The sequence below is a fragment of the Notechis scutatus genome, chromosome 2, assembly GCF_049901735.1.
Source record: "Notechis scutatus isolate UNSWTSFEM ecotype Mainland chromosome 2, rNotScu1.2, whole genome shotgun sequence".
NCBI classification, from domain to species: Eukaryota; Metazoa; Chordata; class Lepidosauria; order Squamata; family Elapidae; genus Notechis; species Notechis scutatus.
Window position 1 is genome coordinate 177,569,573 of NC_142010.1, and position 22,797 is coordinate 177,592,369.

Genomic DNA, 22,797 nt, shown 5'->3' on the forward strand with positions numbered 1-22,797 from the left:
AGACAACACAGTAAATCTCATCCAAAGAAGCCTCCACTCTACCCAGATTAACATAAGGACAGACGATGCAGTTTTTTCTCAGTAGATAAAATAAGCTTTACAATGTCACAGGCATAGCCCTTCTCTTTTCTTTTCAGAAGAGACTCAGAGATCATGCAAAGCAATTTTTTTCTAGGATCAGAAATCTGACAGAACATTATTTCTTTACCTCACAGCATACATACTGAGCATCTCAATTTTATAACATTAGTGAGATATTTACACTTGGAGATTGATTCAGCCAATGCAACTCAGGAATTAGCCATTTTGAGGCCATTTCACTGCACCTGTCTGAGATATTGCTATAAATTGGCTGATTTTTCAGTGGTAAGCAAAGTTAGTTTGGTCATAGATCAACCACAGCCAGTATCCTTCAACACTTTTCAAGACTTCCCATCTCACTGGGGTAGGCCAAATATTAAGCAAAAAAAAAAAAAAAGAATCCAGGGTGGGAAGTAGGAGACCAAGCCAATAAATTGAATTTGAAACTGAGCCTTTGGTGCCCAAATGCATCATAGTTACAGCCTCGTCATCACCATGGTCTGTTTACCAACAGTAACACCAAAAGGCTAACGTACATTTATAGCTCTGAGATGAGAAGTTAGCCTTTTGGTGTTACTGTTGGTAAACAGACCATGGTGACGACAATACTGTAGTATATATTTATGGTGATGCATTTGTATAAGCAGTTTGATTTGCTCATAAGGGTAAGCACAACAGAACTTCCACAGTGCCTAAGATAAAGATCCTTAGTCTAATAAAGCAGGTTTTTCAAACCATGATTTCAGAGGTTTTTTTAGAAGTTCAGCCAAGTTTCCAACAAAGGCAGGTAATCTGCGACAACAAATCAAATTCAACCCTGCCACATAAGAAGGAGAAATGAGTACCGCTTAATTCGCATGGAGTCACTCTTGGAATATCCAACACCTTGTGCAACCAAAATATACCTCCTGGAATATGCTCAGAATCACACAAAAGGGCATATGACACAGAGACTTTCCAGTAGGCAAATAAAGCAAAACTTATTCGTCCAAGGAAGAGAACTTAAACACCATTTCATTACAGAAACAGATTTTTGAGATTAGTTATATATAATTCATTTCCCATCCATCATCCATAAAGGTTCAAGCCAACTTCCAGGGAAATTCCAAGCATTTTATTCTCCCAGCCTGCTCTCTAGGCTGTAACTAGAATAATCTTAGAAACAATAAGATTTTATTTTAATGAAGTCCATTTTCTAACAAGCATGGAAGGCATATAATGTACCCTCTGATTCTAACTACGTAAGTTATTTTATTGAGATGGCACATTAAAAAAGATAGAAAAAAATATCAGCACATATCTGCTGTTGCTGATGTCAACAGAATTTTAGGCCATAGCTTTCTGTGCAGCAAAATCTCATTTAATTTTTTTTTTCTTTTATGGCAAACCAAACACACTAACAATTGGCACTTTGCTTCCTAAGCAAGCAAATCAGACAAAAGAAAAAGGAATGCTCATATTAGCACCAGTAATGAAAAATGTTCAGTCCCCGAGACCCAAACTTTACCAATTATTCAGAATCAGGTACTGGAACAAATGGATATATAGGCAAGAGGGCAAAAGCTGCACTTGTGCATATAACATTTTTTTGTCTTATATTGTATCTTCCATTCAAATATAAAAACCCAAAGGCACCTTTCTCCTGAAGCACTCTTATAACCTATTTCCATAAATATTCATCAGAGAAGTCAGCTTTATCAAAAGTTTGATTTAAAAAAAAAAAAAACCTCGCCAGTTTTTAGCCTTCAATTATCACTCAAGGCACACAATTGTTCCAATCCAGCCAAGGCAATTCATATGGAAAAGCAAACTGCCTATGCAATCCCTGTCGATTGTTGAACCAAGTGCATAATTCTTAACATTCTTCAGGTTCCAATGTTGCACAGAGGACCTGAAGTGCTGATCAAAACTTAAGGAGCCCGATTCTTTTTCTCCAATTCACTTAACCCGACAAGATGCACTGAAAGGCATGTTTCACTTCAACCCATGTTGCACATGTCCCAAAGGTGCTTTTTTTTTTTCCAAGAAGCAACTGGATTTTCTGGTTTTTCTTTGAAGACATTTCGCTTCTCATCCCAGAAGCTTCTTTCACTTCTCTTCCAAGGAACTTCTTCAGAGCTGAAGTTCAGTTGCCTCTTGGGGGAAAAAAAGCACAACCATGACATGGATGACTGAGAATCATGTCTATGGAGACCATGCTGCACGTGTTTCCATTCCTGGTTAACAATGCCAAGGAAGAAAAAAGAGCTATGATCCATTCCCAAATGTATGTGTATGGTGTGATACTAGAGCAGTATTTGTCAATAATTATACTTGAGGTGAATATTCAGAATCTATGCACTTAACACTTCCATTTTATATTTAAAAAGCTGCACTTATGTAGTCTTCAACAATTGTTGCACAAGCTCTTCTTTTCTTTCAATAAGTCAGGATTCAGGGATAATACTGGGCACTGGGATCTCCCAGTACTGACCTCATCAATGAATGTTTTAGTGCATTCACAGGAAAACTTCTTACAAGGTTATGGTCCTTTCCTGGTTGACCACTGCCAAGAAGGCATAGATGAATCTAACTTTAACTCTTCTTTCTTTAGCACAGAATTTGAGAATATTTACTTTAAGAGAAAATCCTTTATACATTCCTTTACTCTAGAACAATAGTGAGTTAAATAGCTCTTTGAAACTGTGGTCTCCACATCATCATGAAAAAAACCACAAAACTGAAAATGACAGGCAATTTAGTCAGTTTGACAGCAATCTCTTTCAGTTAGTCAGCAGAGGTAGAGGTGACACTGTATTCCAGTAATAAGAAATAAAAGAGAGCCTCACCTTCAGGAGTTCTCTTGGGAAATCTGCACCCTCATTCATTCCTTGAAGATTGGCAATGAATTCTTGACAGGACATTTTTTTGCCAATGTTCTGAAATATACAGGACGTAGAGATATGAATGCAAATCAATGGAAAAGAATATGACTGTAGTTTTTAAAGGCCTTATATTAAGTCATTCTAAATAATTTCTTTATTCCTAAATTAAAAACCCAACTGTGAACAGCAACAAACACAAGGTTAGAAGCATTCTTTCATAAATCCGGACAAATCATCTAAAAAATACAAATCAATACTTGAAAAGTAGTGATCAAAGACCAGGTGAAGGACAGATCCTCAGGGAGTAAATCTATCTATGTAGAATTCTTTTATTGCCCAAGTGTGATTGGACACACAAGGAATTTGTCTTGGTGCAAATGCTCTCTGTACAAGTAAAGTTATCAACTTACATCTGTAAGGGAATTTATCCGTAACAATCATGTCGTGACAGATATAAAGCAGGTGACCAACTTGATTTTATGTGACCAACTTGATTTTATGACATTTTTTTGCAGGAGTCATTAAGTGAACCAATTATTCACGATGGGTCAGTTTTGCTAAAAACCAGGCGTGAATGTCAGGTTTGGGCAAAAATATCATAAACGCAGTCGTTTGAACATGGGATGGTGCAAGCAGATATCAATGTGAATGAATGAATGAATGAATGAATGAATGAATGAATGAATGAAATCTTTATTGGCCAAGTGTGATTAGACACACAAGGAATTTGTCTTGATGCATATGCTCTCAGTGTACATAAAAAGAAAAGGTACATTCGTCAAGAATCATAAGATTCAACACTTAATGATAGTCATAGGGTACAAATAAGCAATCAAATCATACTAAGAAACAGTTAATATAAATCGTAAGGATACAAGCAACAAAGTTTCAGTCATACAGTCACAAGTGGGAGGAGATGGGTGATAGGAATGATGAGAAGATTAATAGTAATAGTAATGCAAACTTAGTAAATAGTTCGACTGTGTTGAGGGAATTATTTGTTTAGCAGAGTGATGGCATTCGGGGGGAAACTGTTTTGTGTCTAGTTGTTCTGGTGTTCAGTGCTCTACAGCATCGTTTTGAGGATAGGAGTTGAAACAGTTTATGTCCAGGATGTGGGCCAGTTGCTGAATGCCCGATATGTAGTTACATAACGATGGGGGAGGGCAGCCATTGGAACTTCAGAACTGAATCCTAAGTACCCCTGGTTATGTCTCTTGTTTGTAAGCAACCTAGTCGAGGACTGCCTGTAGTTACTAAGAGTTTGGATAGTACATAATAAGTCAATCATATAGAGGAGAGAGGAAAACAATGAGTAATCTCTCCAACAAGGATAATGACAATCACACAGACTTTTCAATCAAGAGTCTCAACGTGCTTTAAGAAATTGGTTTGCATTCCCAGAATATGAATGTGTTGTCACAGATTAAAGTGGAAATCATTTTGCCAAAGCAACAGCCTGAAGTTGATAAACTGCACAGAAAGTTCTGGGCTTAAAAACATCTCTCCAGCCAAACCCAATTTCTCTTTTTTTAAAAGAATGGGGGGAAAATACTCCAAAAGGATCATTTTTATTTTTCCCATTCCTGTCTTTAAAAACAGTGGAGATTAATTTTAGTAGCAGTTAAGAGATACAGAGGAGAGAATGAATCACTCCTTTTCTAAGAATTAACAGTCATTCTTCCCTCTGTACAAATAAACCTAGCTATTTTTCTCTTTCAGCAAGCCAATTCCAAATTTTGATTAAAGTAGAAACCAAGAAATTTGTCTCGATATGTACTCCCATCATTCAAATCCCTTCGTTATTCATGTCAGAAGCGCCTACAAATTATAATCATATATAACTCAACACTGAGCAAATAAAATAGATATAAAATAGGCCATTGAAATATAGCACGTGTAAAAATATGTAGAATAAATAGGATTAAAACTAAATGACTTTTGCCTAGTATCAGGCCATGTTGGCAGCATTTTCTCTTGCCAGCATGAGGTCTTCCTCCATACATGCTGAAGGACATTGTATGCACTGTAGTATATGATTTAAACCCTGATTCCATTAATATGGAAGTCTACTTCAGATTCTTTTTAAAAAGTAAAAACTGTTTATAGGTAGTACTCAGCTTATATCCAATTTTTCAATAACTGTTCAAAGTTACAGTGGTGCTGAAAAAAATGGACACACAATCCCCAGGTTCTGGCCATCAAAGCAGCGGCATACCAGTCTCATAGAAACTAGGTGCAGCATTTTTTTTTTTACATTATTACACATTTCTCCATATCAAAGACAGAAGCAAAGTATATTACCATTGCTATGTGGATGAGCCCTGGAATAGGCACTTGTGCAGAGACAGCAACAGAGTTTAAGAGAATATTACGCATACCTTTCTTCCATGGGTTATTTATAACAGGTGGTCCTCAAATTATGACTATTCATTTAGTGAATGTTCCAAGGTACAACAGTGTTGAAAGAAGTCTGAACCTCGCACTTGTGATCTTTGCAACACCCCCATGGTCATATGATCGCAAATTTGGGCGCTTGGCAACCAGCATGCATTTACAAAGGGTTAGGAATAAAATAGTAATAGAATAACTTTTATTGTCACTTTGAATGTACACTCATCGGCATACATTAAAAATGAAATTTTGTTGCATACAGGTCTCAAAAGGTCACCACCTCCAATGTACACTACATAAACATGACAAAATAAATAAATACAAAATTATGCATATACCCACATATATTATATATGACACATAGAAACAACATAGTGTAGTCCAGATGTATACATGTCCATGGCAAGAAAAATGAATCTTGCGAGTTTATCAGATGGATAGCACAGAGAACAAAGCTGGTACAGAATCTGGTAGTCCTACTAGAAATATTTCGATACTACAGTATCCTGTAGTCCTATGATCACAATTTGTGATTCTTTTTCTCCGTTTACTGCCGCATCATTAACCCAACGACTGCAGATTTGCTTTAACAACCGCAGTCATCTGCTTAACAACTATCATAAAAATGGTCATAAAATAGGATGTGGCATGACTTACGACCACAACAACTTACAATGGATACTCCAGTCCCAATTTCAGTCATAAGTCTAACACTAACCAAAAATGCAACTTGGTAAAATTTCTACTCACAAATCAATCTATGCACCAAGCTTCCTTTTTTCCTACACGCTCATTAGCGTGTAAAGTGATGGCAGCACTGATCCAGAACTAATAGAGTGTTAACCATGCAGAGGGAACATTGCAATGGGAGGAGGAAAAAACCCACGTCCATTTCCTCTTAGTAAATTTTAAGCCCTGTCCAAGTGGGATACCACCAAAAGGGAAAAGGGATTTTCTTTTTAAAGACTACATAAGAAGAACCTGTAGTTTCAAGAGAGTGGTTATAAAACAGTGAACCATACTGGACTGTAGCTGGTACCTCTCAGCTCTCTGGTTCACCAAAGCATGCAAGGCATCATAATACAAGTAGCTACAGGAATACTGAAATTTAGCTACGGAATACAGAAAACTGATAACAGTTAACAGCTCTTGAGTGCAGTTGCCAACTGTGAATCCATAATATTGTGCTCTGCAAAACTGAGATCTTGCACAAGCAACCTGAAAAGGAAAGTGTGAATAGGAAATTCAACAATCAATATCGTAAAGTGCTCGAAAGGCCCTGGTATTCAGCAATTACTACTGAAGCATAGGATTGACAAGCCAGTTGTGCTAAAAGCACCTGTTTTTATGACACTGGTTATATGAAATAATTCAAGGGGTAGATCAATAAGTAATCTTCAATTAAATTGTTTAGTACAAAATTCAGTTTTAAAAGGCCTTCAAAATTGGAAGACATACATAAATGAAACTATAAACGTGACCTTATTCATCCCCCCAAAAAATGAACCTCCAGTTTGCTGAAAAAAATGTATGGAGGGGATATTTCTTCATTTGGGTTTTCTCTGAGTTTTCTGAATCATTCTGATTTTAATGGTAAAGAACTGCAGTTTTCTTAAAGCGCTGTTTTAAGATAACAGACAACAGATGCTTTTGAAAGTGATCCTCAAAAACTGTTAAAAGTTGGTGAGGGATAAGCATCTGAGAGATATCAAGAAAAATCATAATAGGACTTTGAAACATCTGTGTAGCAACGCAAATTTTGTTTCTATAAATTCCTCACAAGTTTTCCAGGGTATAAGCTAAAAGTACTATGTACAACTAATTTTAATGGAACATTCAGCAAGCTAGGGGAAAAACATGACCATTTGTTTCTTGGACACAAACAGCTTGACAATATTGCCGTCAAATCTCTGAAAAATTGCCATCTATATATAGCGTCTCTTGATGTCTGTGACAGTCCTACATTTGGAGCCTGAAGAAAGACTGGCTTAACAGGAATGAAGCATATTCATCTATGAAACAAATTTATGTAGCTGTCCATCTAACAAAAGGAGCTACAAAACCTAAGTATACAGTGTACAAAATATAAACACGGTACCATGGAACAGGGGTATCCAACCTTGGCAACTTTAAATCTTGTGGAGTTCAACTCTCAGAATTCTGAAAGTTGAAGTTCACAAGTCTTAAAGTTGCCAAGGTTGGACAACCCTGCCATAGAACAAAATAAACTATGTTGACGTCTTCATAAAAAATACATCCCTCCATCAACCATTCTGTGTCAGCTCTGTCAATATCTTGGCTCTAGGGTTTGGGATAAAAGCCAATTCTTTACCAATTTTAGAATATAAAAGCAACCCCTGCTCCCTACCAATTCTTACGATGTCATCTAGTTTGAATAATGAAACATCTGCAAGAAAACAACCAAGCTCAGAAAGCACTAAGGACCCCTCATATTCATTTTCCTGAAGGCCAGTCATCATGATCGAAAAGGTGTGATTTTTGAAGTCCCACCAGTTATACTGCTTCAGCAAGGAGACACACTGAGAGTCCATCCTGCCAGATTTAGTAGGACAAGTAGAAACCATTGGGGATAGATAGTGCTACAGGTAACCTGACCTCATTTAATATATGGTTTTAACACCACTGTGGGGTGAACTGTACTGCACCCAGAAGACCATTGAGAGCCAGTGCAGCTCACTCTGCACTAATATTACAGGGGCATATTAAGGTGCACCCACCACTAACTGTGTTGCTGCATTATGAACCAGTTGCTGCTTCCGAATGCTTGTTAAGGGTGGTCTCCTATAGAGTGGATTGCAACAACTCAACCATAAGGTGACTAAGTCATAAGTAACCATGAGCAGTGCCTCCTGATGTAGGAAAGGGCACAACTGGGGCAACGGATGCATTTGTGCAAAGGCCTTCCTGGCCATGGCTACCACTTGCCCTATGAGCAGGATCAAGTGTCCAAGGAAATCCCCAGACTGTGTGCCAATTCTGAATGGGTGTCATCCAAACCAGAGGTAAAAAGATATCAAATCACCAGATACTGAGGATGTTAAAACCAACAGCCATCGCAGTCTTGGTGGGGCTGAAGTGGCATGGATTTTTCCTCATCCAGACCCACATAGTGTTTAGGTACTGGGAAAGTGCCTTGACAGTTTGAGCAGCCCAGGGTAGAGAGGTACATTTATTACAGCCATACTTATGGTATTTAGCTCCATGCTGACACATGTCCTCACTCAGTGGTTTCATTTAGATGTTAAAAAGGGGCACGGAGAGAGTCCATGTCAAGTCCCCTGGCACCTCATGTCTCCCCTCTTACCAAACCAGCTGAAACCAGCCTTGGAGGTAGGATGGTACCACATCTCAATCCCTCGCCAGCTCAGGTTACCTGATTAGCAATATCAAGAGCCACCGGGAAATCAAGTAGGGCCAGGATGAATACACTACTTCCACCCCTTCCAGGACCTGCCAGAAGTCATTCACAAGTATGAACAGGCTGCAAGTCACTGACCAGCACAAATTAAATTAAGGACATCAGGGAATCAAGGAGAGCCAATCCCAAAGCTTTTGCTGTGCAGCTTTCTGGTGTTTCTGCAATCCATTCTGTGGAGGGCCATTCAGATGTTTCCATGCCTTTGCCAAATGGTTTTGTTCCATCTTTGCTAAGTGCACTTTTTACGGGCTATTTGGCCTTGTAACTTTCTCTCTTGTTCTGTGCATTCTGAACTACAAATGCTTGCCTTTTTTTTTTTTTACAAACCCCACAGCTACTTTCCGCCTCTGCATAGATGACTTCACAACTCTTTGAAGCTGTTAGAAACTAAGCCTGCAATGTCTGGGCCCACTGAACACAGAAACCCCAGATATGCATCAGAAGACCATCCTGTAGTTTTTGAGGAGTGGTGTTAAGTTTGCACAATACTCACATGGCCATGAAGGTCAGTGTTAAGCAGCATCATTGCACATGTGAGGCAATGGACTCCATCTGTAGGATTAAAAACACCCAAAGCATGACATATAGAAAGCTACACAGGAATAAAAGAAAATCACACTTCCCACTTTTCCCGTCTGTTTATAAAAGAAAGATGCCAATTAAGCTGGAACCCCCTGCAGCCTAATTAACACTCTCCAAAGCAGTTTCCTTATAAAGAAATACATGACGTTAATCAAGAAAGATATCTCATGAAATTAAATCACTGGTAGGGAGAGGAGACCAGCCTGATTTTGTTTGTCACTGGAGAATCACCATAAGCCATGTTTTGAAGATCCACCACAGAGGTGTTTATGTCTTGTGGTAGCTCAGCTGCAGAATCTGATCTTGATTCTGTTTTCCTTTTTGCAATTGGACCTGCAATCCAGTTAAACCAGAAGGTTCAGCCAGGCTCCATCTAATTGAAACCATTTCCTGTGAGACTAATTAAACTCCAGCTGAAGTTGAACTTACCTCCAAAGCTTTCATTAAAATGACAAAAGCAGCATCTTGCCATTGTGGCACAATGTCATGATGCGTGCAGAAAATGTGCAGAGTTTGCACCGGATAGTATAATACCGCTTTTGTCGTATCGGACCCTTTGATGCAGTCTCCATATTAGACATTTCTGTCGGGAACTCGTCTCAGAACATCTTCTCTGTTCTCTTTTATTGCTTCCACAAAGTGTGTTGTGTCCATGAAGCTACAAGCTCGAGTGGGTTTTATAAATGTGTATTTGATTACAGTCTTTCATGGTCTCTGCTTTTGTCCATCAAGATTCTCAGTCATCCAGGTCGTGGTTATCCCAAAAGTGCTTTTTCAAAAGGCAACTGGATTTGTTTTTTTTTCCCTTGGAGACATTTTGCTTCCCATCCAAGAAACTTCTTCAGTCAGAACTCAGAACTGCAGAAGCTTCTTATATGAGAAGCGAAACGTCTTCAAGGAAAAACAAAGAAAATCTAGTTGTCTTTTGAAAAAGCATCTTTGGGGTTGCCTCTGTTTTTCCTCTTATCTCAATAAGCCTTTGTACAATTCAAGCTATACAAGGAGGAAAACCTTACAAGCAGATCGTAATAGTGATTCCCATGTATCATGCTTGAGTCCTTAATTGGGCAATAAATGATAGAAAGCCTCAGTGAAAGATGTTCTTTGTGCAAATATCTGAAAAGGATTCTAGTGGTTCAGCAGCAAACTCAGTGAATACTCAATTCCAAAAACGAATGATGGCCATAAAGATTTTATAACTGACTGGGCTGCATTTTCACTCAGCTAGTTTGGGTTTATTGACCTACTGGGTTGGGAATGGTTTGTCTTGGGTTTCCGGGGTGGTATAGTGCAGTGGTGGCTAACCTTTTTTGGGCCCCTGTGCCGAAAATTGCGCTCGCACTTGTGCTCACTCACTCATGTGCCACCACCCAGAAGGCAATGCATACTGGGCCCCCACCACCCTGTGCATGTGCGGACGATCGCCCCCACATCACCCCCTTACCTGAACTGTGAATGCCTTCCAGCTGATTTTCGGCCTGTTTGAAGCCTTTTTCAGCCTCCCAGAGGCTCAAGGGAAGCCTCTGCAGCCTTTGGAGGCCGAAAAATGGGCCCGTTTCGTCACTTCCGGTATTCCCTCGAGCCTCTGGAGGCTGAAAATCAGCTGGGAAGCACGCACATGCACAGTGCAGGTAAGTTTGGCTGGGGCTCGCGTGCCAGCCCTATGGCTCTGCGTGCCACCTGTGGCACGCATGCCATAGGTTTGCCATCACGGGTCTAGTATGATTATAATATTAAAATAACCATTACGAAGTCTGCTTGAGTAAAAGTGACAATAAGACACACATTTCTTAAACCTGTGAAAGGATGGTTACCTTGTGTGGAAATAGCACTGGGATTGCATTGGTGGTATCTGCTGGAGAAATGAACTAGAACTCTCTCTCTTTCCTGAGTTTCTCCGATGAGGGAAAAGGCTTTAAAAAATGTCCTAAAAAGAAACGTAAAGGGGAAAAAAAGTCAAATATTTCTATATTAGGGTTATAAATCAGAGGTGATATTCAGCAGGTTCCGACCAGTTCTGGAGAACCGGTTGCAGAAGTTTGGAGTAGTTTGGAGAAGCAGCAAATACCACCTGTGGCTGGAGATTTTACAGTATCCTTCCACTGCCACACCCATCCAGCCACGCCCACAGAACCGGTAGTAAAAAAATTTGAATCCCACCACTGTTATAAATTAAAGATAACTTTTTTCAGAATTGAAGACAGCTTGAATAAAGTATGTATCCCATGTGTGTTTTGTTGCAGTTATCACCGTGTCTGATACAATACAAAAACCACTGTATTGTTTATCTATATAATAGTTATTATTGCCATGAACACAAGCACAGTTGCCTTAAGTATAAAAGACCTTACAGCTCAGTTTTTACTGTTTTGTAAAATCATGTTAAAGTCTGTGCTGGTCTAGCTTTGAGGGAGCTGTGGGGGGGGGGGGGATAGTCATACTATACTGCATTTTTAATAAGTATACTATAAATAAAAAGAATATTATTATTATTACTCAGTCACTACTAGTACTACTTAGCAAATAATCATATTTGAAAAGAAAGCTGAGATGTATATTTTAAGACTCTTAAAAATCTACTGCCTATCTATAAAATAGATGCTAGTGTTATACAAGCAAATATTTGCTAGAAATATCTGTAGGTATAGCAAACATACAGCAACCTTTGCTATAATTCCTGGGACTAAGGAACTGGGGGAAAATAAAGGGAAAGGGAGAGATAGGATTCGCTATTTTCTTAAACATGATTACATGAAATTTCTATGTTGATATATGATTCCTTAGGCACTGGGTTTACTTTAAACGTGTCTTCCAGCAGAGAGCGTGCATCCTGCAAAAGAAAACATGCCTTCAAGTCTATCAACTTACAGCAGTTGTATGTGTTTTTTTTTAAAATGATGCAGCTGTCATCACTTTTCAGCTTTCTCTTCTGACTTCCTTATATCTCTTTCACAGCCCTGCTGTTACTTCTTGTTCTTTCTCCTGCCATTACCTCATACAACTACACAATCAACTTTTTAACAAAATCATTTAAAATAAATAAACACATTTCGTTTGATGAAGCTGTGCTGTATATTTCCAACCCTGTCAAAAAAAAAAAAAAATTAAATGCAAACAAGTTACACAGAAGGTCTATCCTAATTTTCGGCTATTTTTAAAGCGGGCACATGCAGAGGCAGGACCACATCCGACACAAATCCTACTCCAATTCAACTCTGACGGCTGTTTTCCAAGGCATTCATTTCTATCTGGATGTAACTGGAGAAAATATTGCTTTGTAGTAAAACAGGTGCATTGTATATAGAAGGTCTCTCCTATAATTTTTGGAATCTCCAGTGGGATTGATCTAGTAACAGGAGATGATAAATACTTCTGCCTGGACAGTTGATAGGAGTTAAAATAAATAATTCAGAAAATGGATGGAAAAGAAGAAGAAACGGATTTCTTTATCGGTCTAGAATTCATTTTGAATCAAAGTAATACTAAAAAAAATCATAGACAGCTTGATTGCAGACTTTTAATGGGATACACGCATTGAATTATCCATAGAATCCTTCATAGGAAAGGTTAATAAGAACAATTTCCTCTGATGCCCCCCCAAAATACAGTTCAGTGCATGAGACTTTCAGATGGATAATTATTGCTGAAGTTAGGCAATAAAACTAGTACTTTACGTAGAAATCTGAATTAGCTCAATACATTGAGTTTTTACCAGAAATGATTCCAAATACTTCTCACGATAGCTATGAATTTTATGGTTTTTATAGTTTTATATACTTTTTATTGTTTTAAATTGTTGTAATGTTTTGCTGTTTTCAACTGTTTGAAAGACACCCAGAGCCATATATACAGCTAGGTGGCTATATAGTACATATATGATAAATGAATAAACCCCAACATTGGCAACTTTAAGATATGTGGAGGTCAACTCCCAGAATTGCTTGGGAATTCTGAAAGTTGAAGCCAACACAACTTAAAGTTGCCATGGGTAGGAAACACTGATATAAATAAATAAAACTATTTTTTTTTTTGGAAAGGTATAGGTATGATGTATATATGCGTTATGTATGTATATATGTACACACACACACATATATATGCATATACATTAGAGGGACGTGGAGACTCAGTGGCTAAGACGCTGAGCTTGTTGATCAGAAAGGTCGGCAGTTCGGTGGTTTGAATCCCTAGCACTGCATAATGGAGTGTGCTCCCATTACTTGTCCCAGCTTCTGCCAGCCTAGCAGTTCGAAAGCATGTAAAAATGCAAGTAGAAAAATAAGGACCACTTTGGTGGGAAGGTAACAGTGTTCCATGTGCCTTCGGCATTTAGATATGCTGGCCACATGACCACGGAGACTTTCGGAAAGCGCTGGCTTTTCAGTTTTGTAATGGAGATGAGCACCGCCCTTAGAGCTGGAAACGACTAGCACGTATGAGCGAAGGGAACCTTTACCTTATACATACATATACACATATACATACACATACATATCTATATGCATATGCATACACACACACTGTATGTCTTGAGTGTTTATATATGTGTATGGATAAATAAATGAATAAATAAATATTCTCTTAAATATTTAAAAGACTTAAAATGGATGTAATTACATTCTGGTTAAATGTATGCAAATGAAGTGGATGTTGGCACAAGTTTAGCACTGCTTTACCCATGGTACAGCATCTAAACACACATGACTTAGGTATAGCATTTTCTTTAGATGAGAAATGATACATGAAAATACATGGGGAAGATGGCTTCTTACCTGAGAGAGTAATCCAAAGACATGTCCGTGAAATCAAAGAACTTGAGGTATTCTTCAGCTACAAGCTTACTAAACTCGTTGCTTCAACAGAAACAGAAAAAGATAGATCAGTGTATTTATTTATTTTATTTATTTATTATGTCAAGCGATTATAAGATAACAGGTATAAGCATGGTTATGAATACATGAAATGGATATGAATAAAAAAGAAACAATAGGACAGAGATGGTAGGCACGTTGGAAAATGAAACTCAGATGTATTCATAACATTCTGAATATTAAAGGCAGAAAATTGGTACGTACTTTTTCCCCAAATGCTTTGCCACATCAGATCGTTTGAATCTATCCAGATGATAGAGGCGCTTTGCCAGTCTCCGTGCAGCCTCCACATTACCACTGGTCGTACCATTGATGAAGTCATGGCTCAGGTTTTCATGTCCCTCTTTTTCCAGAATATCATGGCTGCCCATATCCCCTGTGGCATCTAATGGTGTAGTACATTCCAGCCTTGCATTGCTACGAAACAGGAGAGAATATTAACAGGAGGAACAAGAGGAGAAAATAAAATTAATGTTTTTGTAAGTACAAATCATTTATGGCAACGAACAAATAACAGATGATTAGAAAGCTTTTATTACATTTTATGCACAAATTAAAATGGACGTAGTACATTTCCCTTAAAACTCTATAGAAGTGAATGGAATTTTCTGAGAAAACCTTCCTACACTTCTGCTTTTTTTCCCCCATCTATCTCTCAATTCAGACCTTAATGTTAATTCAGAGATCTTAATAGAATTGCTGCCCAGGTTTTAGTGCAGCATATGTTCAAAAACCAGGAAACCTTATTTTAGGTCTCAAAACTGTAAAAGAAGGCAAGAAGAATAGTTGTGAAGAAAGCAGATGTGTGTATATGTTCAAAATTTTTATAAATAGATTTTATAGAAATTTATAAAAATTTATAAAAATTTTGAACATATACACACATAACTTTTAATGAAAGCCAAAAAAGTTTAAATACAGTCTGAAAAAGGAAATTCTTTAGGGTTCCTGTTGTAGTTCACTTGTTTGAAATCCAAAACTTTGTAAATTATAAACAGTTTGATAAGGTATGATCACCATGTGTTTTGGGTGATAAAATTCTGTGCAGCTATTTTCATTATAACATGGAACTACTTTCATTTCAAAGTTCTTTAAAAAAACAAGAGCAAAATGCAAGAATTAAAATTAAAAATATGTGAAGCATTTCATTTTGACTTATTCGAAGTGTGAAATTTTGTGACATCCCATTTTGAGCGCAAAATTAATATTTTTCAAACAAAATGAGGCTTCATGTTTGAAATGTGATGTTTCACAAAATCATCTTGAAATGGTTGTAAACATTTTGCACGTTCCAAGTTACAAAGCCTTTAATTTAGTAAATAGTGCCATCAAACTAAATTTAGTAAACTCTTCCCAGTGAGATAACTTTATTTAATGTATTAAATTTAAAGTATTTATTTAGAGCATTTATACCTCACCTAAGGGTTCCAAAAATAGCTTGTATAACCATGGAAATACAAAAGAGATATCATAGAAGGAAAAAGACATGGGCAGGAAATAGATGGCAAAATAACTCAGGACATGTTATTTAGGTTTCATTATTACTATAATGGCCAACTGTGATAAAAATGATTTGTTCAGGGAAGCCCAGATGATAGTATCATCCTTATGATAAGAAGTCATCTTGTTTTACTACAGCACCACTCAGCAATTTTTTTTCCAGTTAAACACACATTTATATACTACTTCACTTAAACTTATATACTGGTCCATTTCTAAAGGATTCTAAGTTTTATGCACTACAAAGATACCATTACCCGCAAGATTGTCCCAAATGAAGGAACACTTTTCGATTAAATATAATATAAACTAAGATTTTTCTGGTTCCAATATGGAACCCTATGTATGCAAATAGCATTATTTGAAATAGTTGAGAAGACCTCATTTTAAAACACCTCATACTGTAGTAAAAACAAATACGATGCAACAGTCTCTATTAAACATTACAACACAGGAAGAAGGACTGTGATGGCACACTGGGAAAAAGCCATCTGAATGGTAGCTGCAATGAATCCATCAAATGTGCTGCTGCTATGAAGTATTTTTCACAACCCATGTTTCATCCTCTCATTGGCATAACTACTTGATAAATGTGAATCATATGAGCTTCTTTCCTGATAATACAATGACTGGTTTTGAAACATAACAAACACCCTGTCTAGAAAGTGTTCTAAAAAGCCATCACCGCACCACATTTTTGATGTGTCACAACATTCAGACATATGGTCAACAGTATATCAACATATGCATTTTTCTGCAACCAACTTGATGGCCTCACTCAGGGCTGTAAGGAGAGCTGATTTATCATGGTACAGCCCCACACTATTCCTTTATTAGATATATGGGGAAAAGAAACTACAAAATACATATGTCATGGCTTAAGGCTCCCATTTGCCTCTTAAGAACTCCCAAGCACCAGAATTGGATAATTTTTTTTTTTCTTATTTGGAAGGAATCAGGGAGTCAAGGACTATCTTAAGCCTCTCTGCATAAACCCTTTTATCTCCCATATTTGCAAACCTGGGATATTTGGTCCCACCCACTTCAGTGACATTATGACATCACTAACTCTATACCCAGCAGCCGGCTGTCAGGCAGAAAAAGCCTGCTCACCTTCCATTTTCAAGACAGCAAAATATCCTTGCCAAATAGTTCATTCTGAGTACTAAACCGGCATTAACAGTAACAATGGTTAATCATGTGTTTATGACGTCAACTTTATGAAAAGCTTCTAGAGAGAAAAGCGATTCAAACTCTGTGTTGGGGATGACAAATATAAATACTCCCATTTGTATTGTAACACAATCCACTCCAGTCACTATCTCTAAAATGAGGAAACGTCATGTTTCAGTATGTTGCTGATTGGATATGCCAATAGTGGAAAAGAAGGAAGCAAGACAATGAGCAGGCGGGTAGGTGAAAGTCTGTTGCTAAAGGAGGAAGTTTTTTTTAAAAAAAGAGGCAAATAACCTAAGGAAAATATTGCAAATAAAATTAAGGAAGAAATTCAATGAGAATTGAATATTTCAAACAGAGGCATCTAGGCTCAAAATATACAGATGTAGTATTCCCAAAAAATATTGGTGAATTCTTAAGCTTCAGCTTTATTAATTTGGTTAGGAAATGCCACAGACTAGTGGAAATTAGTTTGATACTTTTAAAAACAATTCTCTTAAAGGTTAATGTTGATCGTTTGATACCCAGATCTTTTGCCCTAAAGCAGTCTAAGAAAGGATAACGGATATATTCCTAGTCTTCATTTGGCTACCAAATTTCTTTACAACATACTTCTCTAAATTATTTTTTTCAGAATTAGTTCTTATATTTCCATCACATAAGCCTTAAGATTAATCTAAGAGGAAAACTGAGCAATGGTATGGTAGAATTGTTAAATCTAAGTTAGTGCCTGGTTGCAAAACCACCAAAAATTCCAAATAAATATACAATCCAATTCAACTTTAGCAGAATTTAGTAGTAGTAGAGCACATGTATTCCATTAGATTCATTTCAAAGAAGCTAGAGATATATGTCTCAGAAATTTCATCATAATTGGCCCTAGCCAACTGTGAACGAAACTCCATGAAGGCCTATGCGTCTGGCATGTTACAGAAGAATTTCCATTACTGTTCCCAAATTTTTCCCATAGTATTGAACATTATGAAAACTAGACGCAAAAGGACATTAGGTTGGAAGAGGCTGACATAGACAGAATTCTTTATACTGTCATTTCTTTGCTTCAAATTTCTTTGTCCCCTCATCTGCAAAAATAATTTGGTGTATTTACCATTGATATCAAAGAAAAATGCCAATACATTGATGGTAGCATTTGGTATCAGCAGTCCAATTATATCACCTGCAATCTTTACTCAACACCAACATTTAACATACCTGTTTAATTCCACATTATAGCTTGGTGCAATGCCAACTTTGTCATGCTTTTGCATCTCCCTAAAACAGAAGTTGCTTGTTCAGTCAGCAACAGAAACTGCCAGCAGCAAGCAGACCACTCTTGGCAAAATCCTTTACAGTATCCTTCACAGGAATCCTAGATAGATATTTCCCGTCTTACTGTGAGCCAAGGAAAAGATCTCCTTCATCTTCATATGTTAAGGATGACTGGAATGTATACATCTGCCATTTGGACATCCATGTGACTTAAGAAAAATATCCCTAGACATTCCAGATCTTTGTCATGATGCAAGAATTACATCATAAGTGACTTGTATTCTTTACAGGGAGTGGCATTTGTAGATCATACATATTTTACCTAAAACCTCTGGATTTAGTTTACCATTGGGGAAAGTGAAGTAATTGTAACACACAGAGAGAGAGAGGGAGGGAGGGAGGGAGGGAGGGAGGGAGGAGGGAAGGAAGGAAGGAAGGAAGGAAGGAAGGAAGGAAGGAAGGAAGGAAGGAAGGAAGGAAGGAAGGAAGGAAGGAAGGAAGGAAGGAAGGAAGGAAGGAAATAATGTTATCTATCATTGGAAAAAGGATTTGGGAAGTCAGCAGTCATATTTCTTTAACAAAACATTAGCCATACATACATAAAACAATGTAAAACAAACAAAATATGTTAGGAAGGAGGTATATAAGAAAAGGAATGAATCTGAAAGCAAGTATTAGCAAAGGGCAGGTTACATTAAACAGAGAAACTATATTTATTATTATATTTCATGTTCATTTCAGTCTACCTTGACAAAATAGCAGGCTACAAACCACCTATTAACAAATGTTTGCAAATTATTAAATTGAATAATCAAAATCTGTTATTTAAATTAGACATAAAAGCAAAGCATCGATACAGAAAGCATCACTTGCAGTAAGCAATATTAGGTATCAAAAGTCTGTTCTGAAACCAGAACTAATCTAAATATTTGGACTGAGCCAACTCAGGTAGCCTCATTTGAAAAAGGCATTATAGATGGTCCTTGTTTAAAAAAAAACCACAAGACTTTCAAGCAGTGGTAGGCTGCTGCTAGTATAACAATCAGTTTAGTGATTGCGCGCTTCGCGCGTGTGAACAGCTTTCCAAAAAAACTTACCTGCTATGTTACTTCTGGGGAGTAACACAGCTGAGGAGTGACAGTCATCCCCTCTGCTGTGCGAATCAGCCGAGAGGATATATGTAAGTACAGCGCAGAGGCGGGCAGGTGGGCCCACATGATGTCGGAGCGAACCGGTTCGCTGCCAGCTAGGGGTTTGCCCGAACCGGTCCAAACCGGGAGAATCCCACCCCTGCTTTCAAGTCTAGACAGTCCAATTATAGATTCCTGAACCTTCTTCAATATTACTCAAACTAGTAGAACATATGTTAGAGATCAGGAGTCCTTTCTACATCACAATTTCCTCTCACCAAAATTATACTTCATATTTGGAACACTTTGCATGATTATATGCATGAATTCAGTCTAGTGAACATTCGACTTTCCATTAATCCTTCCTTTTTTGCGTATGTCAAATTCACTTCCATTTAGATTATTTTCTGACACTTCATTCCTTGGAACCTTATCAACATCCTAGTAATATTATATTTGTAATTAATGTGATTGTTTAAACTCAAAACAGGCTGAATCCATCAAATATTCTTTCTTTGGATGTTGAAAATGCCTATTATTTCTTGGACATTTTTGAGTGGGTACTGATTTACAATGGTTTCGCCAAACCTAGAGTGACAAGTTTATTAACTCTAAAGCACAAGTAATTATTAATAGTTATTTCCTTGGTTAGTTATGACACGTTATATATCAGAACATATACATTGCCACAATTTATTTTTCTGTTTAATTTGACTTTACAACTTCTTGCTTCAGGATTAGAAATCCTGAAAAAGTTGACAGATGAAGGCAGAAGTTTTTGAAAAATGTAATATATGTAAAATATATATGTTATATCGACAAACATATATATTTCTACTTCTCAACATATTTCAGTGACATGAGTCTGATATTCAGTCTGGTTATCCTATGAACTGATTTCCCTGGGTGTCATAATAAACTTGAGAACTATAGATTTGTGAGTTTAGGTCTTGTTCTGATTCCTTTATGTTAATATAAGAATTCCTAGGACTTTTGTCAATCAGTAAATTTAGCATTATCTCCAGTTTTGGTACAAATGAACTTCATAAAGATATAGAATGGCCACTTTAAGACTTGTGGACTTCAACTCCCAGAATTCCTCAGCAAGCTGGCTGAGGAATTCTGGGAGTTGAAGTCCACAAGTCTTAAAGTGGCCAAGGTTGGAGACCCCTGATATAGATAATCTAGTATTTGTTAGTATTTGTGATAAGATAAACATGACTAGTTGAATTCTGAGGCTGATCCATATTTTAAGATTAATTTACAGAATTACAGAATAACAGAATAACAGATTGGAAAGGACTTTGCAGATCTTCTAATCCAACCCCTTACTCAAGCCTATATCATTTCAGACAAACGGCTGTCCAATCTCTTCTTAAAAACCTCCAGTGATGAAGCATCTGAATTTTCACACACTTGCATTAGACACTGGATACACTTGCAATAAATCACGTTACTCACAAATAGTGAAACACGGGGACAAGGTTTTAATGCAGGCTTCCAGATGGCAAGTAGTAGTAACAGTAACAAGGAACTGTTTAAAGTCAGCGTTGAGAGCAATCGCCTCTCCACGCTGACTTTATACCCCACACCTCAATCAATGCATAATAATAGCACCGCAGCCAATCCCACACCCATGCGCTCCACCCCGTGCCTAAAGTACATAATAGGGCCTCACCCCGCAGCTAAACCCACGTGCCTCCACCCCGTACCTCTCCCTCAGCCCGTTATAGCAAAGCATTATAGCAATTCCCCAGGATTGGCAGCATCATTCTATGCGAGTCACGACTCTTCCTTTTCCCAGCTGACGACAGAGCGTGCAGCCAATATGCCACCACCCCCCGACAGGAGAACAAGAAGCGATGGCCCTTCGCGCAGCAGGACACCATCACGCCAAAATGAGTGATGCATAGGAACGAAGCGCTGTGGAAATCACGGCGCTGCTGCTACAGCCTTGTCGGAACGGAGCATTACAGCCATAGCTCCCCTTGCTGGAATGGAACGCCATCCATTTGATCATGTATTGATGGGGATGCTGCCATGTTCATAAGTGTGAAAACAGTCATAAATCACTTTTTAAGTGCTGTTTTAACTTTGAACGGTCACTAAAGATGAAATGTTGTAAGTCGAGGACTACCTGTATTTCGTATTGTCCCTTTTGGCAGAAGCAACCTCAAGCAGGCTTTTCTTATAACAGGCCACCAGTCTCTGATATCGACTGGAGAGAATTTCCCTCCCACAACCGATGCAAAAAAATTTTCCCAGCTGTGTGATATTTGATGGGCTGTTTCAAATCACCCTGCAGCCTTTCAATTGGATCTAGATCCAGTCTTTTATGCAACCATTCCAGAGCCCTATACTTCTGTTTTGTCTTATTTTTTGCAGCCATTCCTTGGAGCATTTACTGAAACGCTTAAAGTCACTGTCATGTTGCAAGGTCCACTTTCAGTTGAGCTTCAGTGTTCTGACATACGGTCTCACTTACTGTATCCACAAGAACCCTCTGGCATAATGAAGAATTCATATTGTGGTGATGAGCTGCCCTGATAAGCAAAGCAGTGTCAAACCATAAGATGTCCACCACCATGCTTTATAGTTGATCTCAGGTCTTTTGGGTGAAACGCTGCCTTTAGTTTTCAACAAGCATGTCTTCTGATACTGAAGTTCAATACCCTTGCCTTATGTGTCCAGAGCACATTGTTCCACAACTCCTGGTCTTTGCTAGATACTCATGAGCAAGCATTAGTGTTACCCGAATCCCACATTGGGCAGAGCCAAGGGGCTGAACTATAAGACCTCCAAGGTTCCTTTTAACACTATGGTTCTGATTCTCTGTGGACAGGAAAGTCTTCCCCCTAGCATATTTCCTATGTAAATCTAATTTATGCAGTTTATTTCTCATAGTAGACTCATACAACTTGACATAGTGGTAAGCAGGGGTGGGATACGACAGGGTTAACTACCGGTTCGGGATTTATGAGCTTCCCTGCATGCTGTGAGCTGCGCGCCTGTTAATCGTCATTAGCACGCTGCGTGCAGAGAAGCAGCCTTTGAAACAGCCCTCTTTTCTTGTTTTTTTTAACTGCAGCTGTGCCTCGTTCAGAAGCTGAAGTTGAAAAATCAGGAAATAAAGATCAGGTAAGAGCCCAGGTGGGCAAAAACATCAGCAGACATAGAACCGGTTCTATGCCTGCTGCTCTTCAGAGCTACCGGTTCTACAGAGGTGGACAGAACCAGTAGAAACCCACCCCTGGTGGTAAGAGTTATCCAGAGTTATCCATTTCATATGATGAAATTCTGGGATACTTAAGAGATTTTTTTCAACATCTTATGATCTGCTCTGGGACTGAACTTGCTGGGACTGCCTGACCGTGGCAAACTGGCAGATATTTGGTAATGGAAGGATTATCTCCAATGGTTTGGCAATCCTTTTAAACCCTTCCTAGACTCATAGGCATCTATAACCTTCTTTCTGAAGGCTTCACAGAATT

At 38.1% G+C, this 22,797-nt stretch overlaps 1 protein-coding gene across 5 annotated transcripts in view; it reads right to left on the reverse strand.

Annotated features, from left to right (window-relative positions):
- Positions 1-22,797, reverse strand: part of LOC113420591 (PH and SEC7 domain-containing protein 3) — a 175,397-nt gene that overhangs the window by 81,553 nt on the left and 71,047 nt on the right. For all 5 annotated transcript variants that reach the window (XM_087957494.1, XM_087957495.1, XM_087957497.1 and 2 more), the window contains 5 exons: positions 14,436-14,648; positions 14,133-14,213; positions 11,175-11,287; positions 9,272-9,330; positions 2,910-2,999 (listed from right to left, as the gene is read on the reverse strand). In XM_087957494.1, the coding sequence (XP_087813620.1) occupies positions 2,910-2,999; positions 9,272-9,330; positions 11,175-11,287; positions 14,133-14,213; positions 14,436-14,648 (556 nt within the window). The remainder of the gene's footprint in view (positions 1-2,909; positions 3,000-9,271; positions 9,331-11,174; positions 11,288-14,132; positions 14,214-14,435; positions 14,649-22,797) is intronic.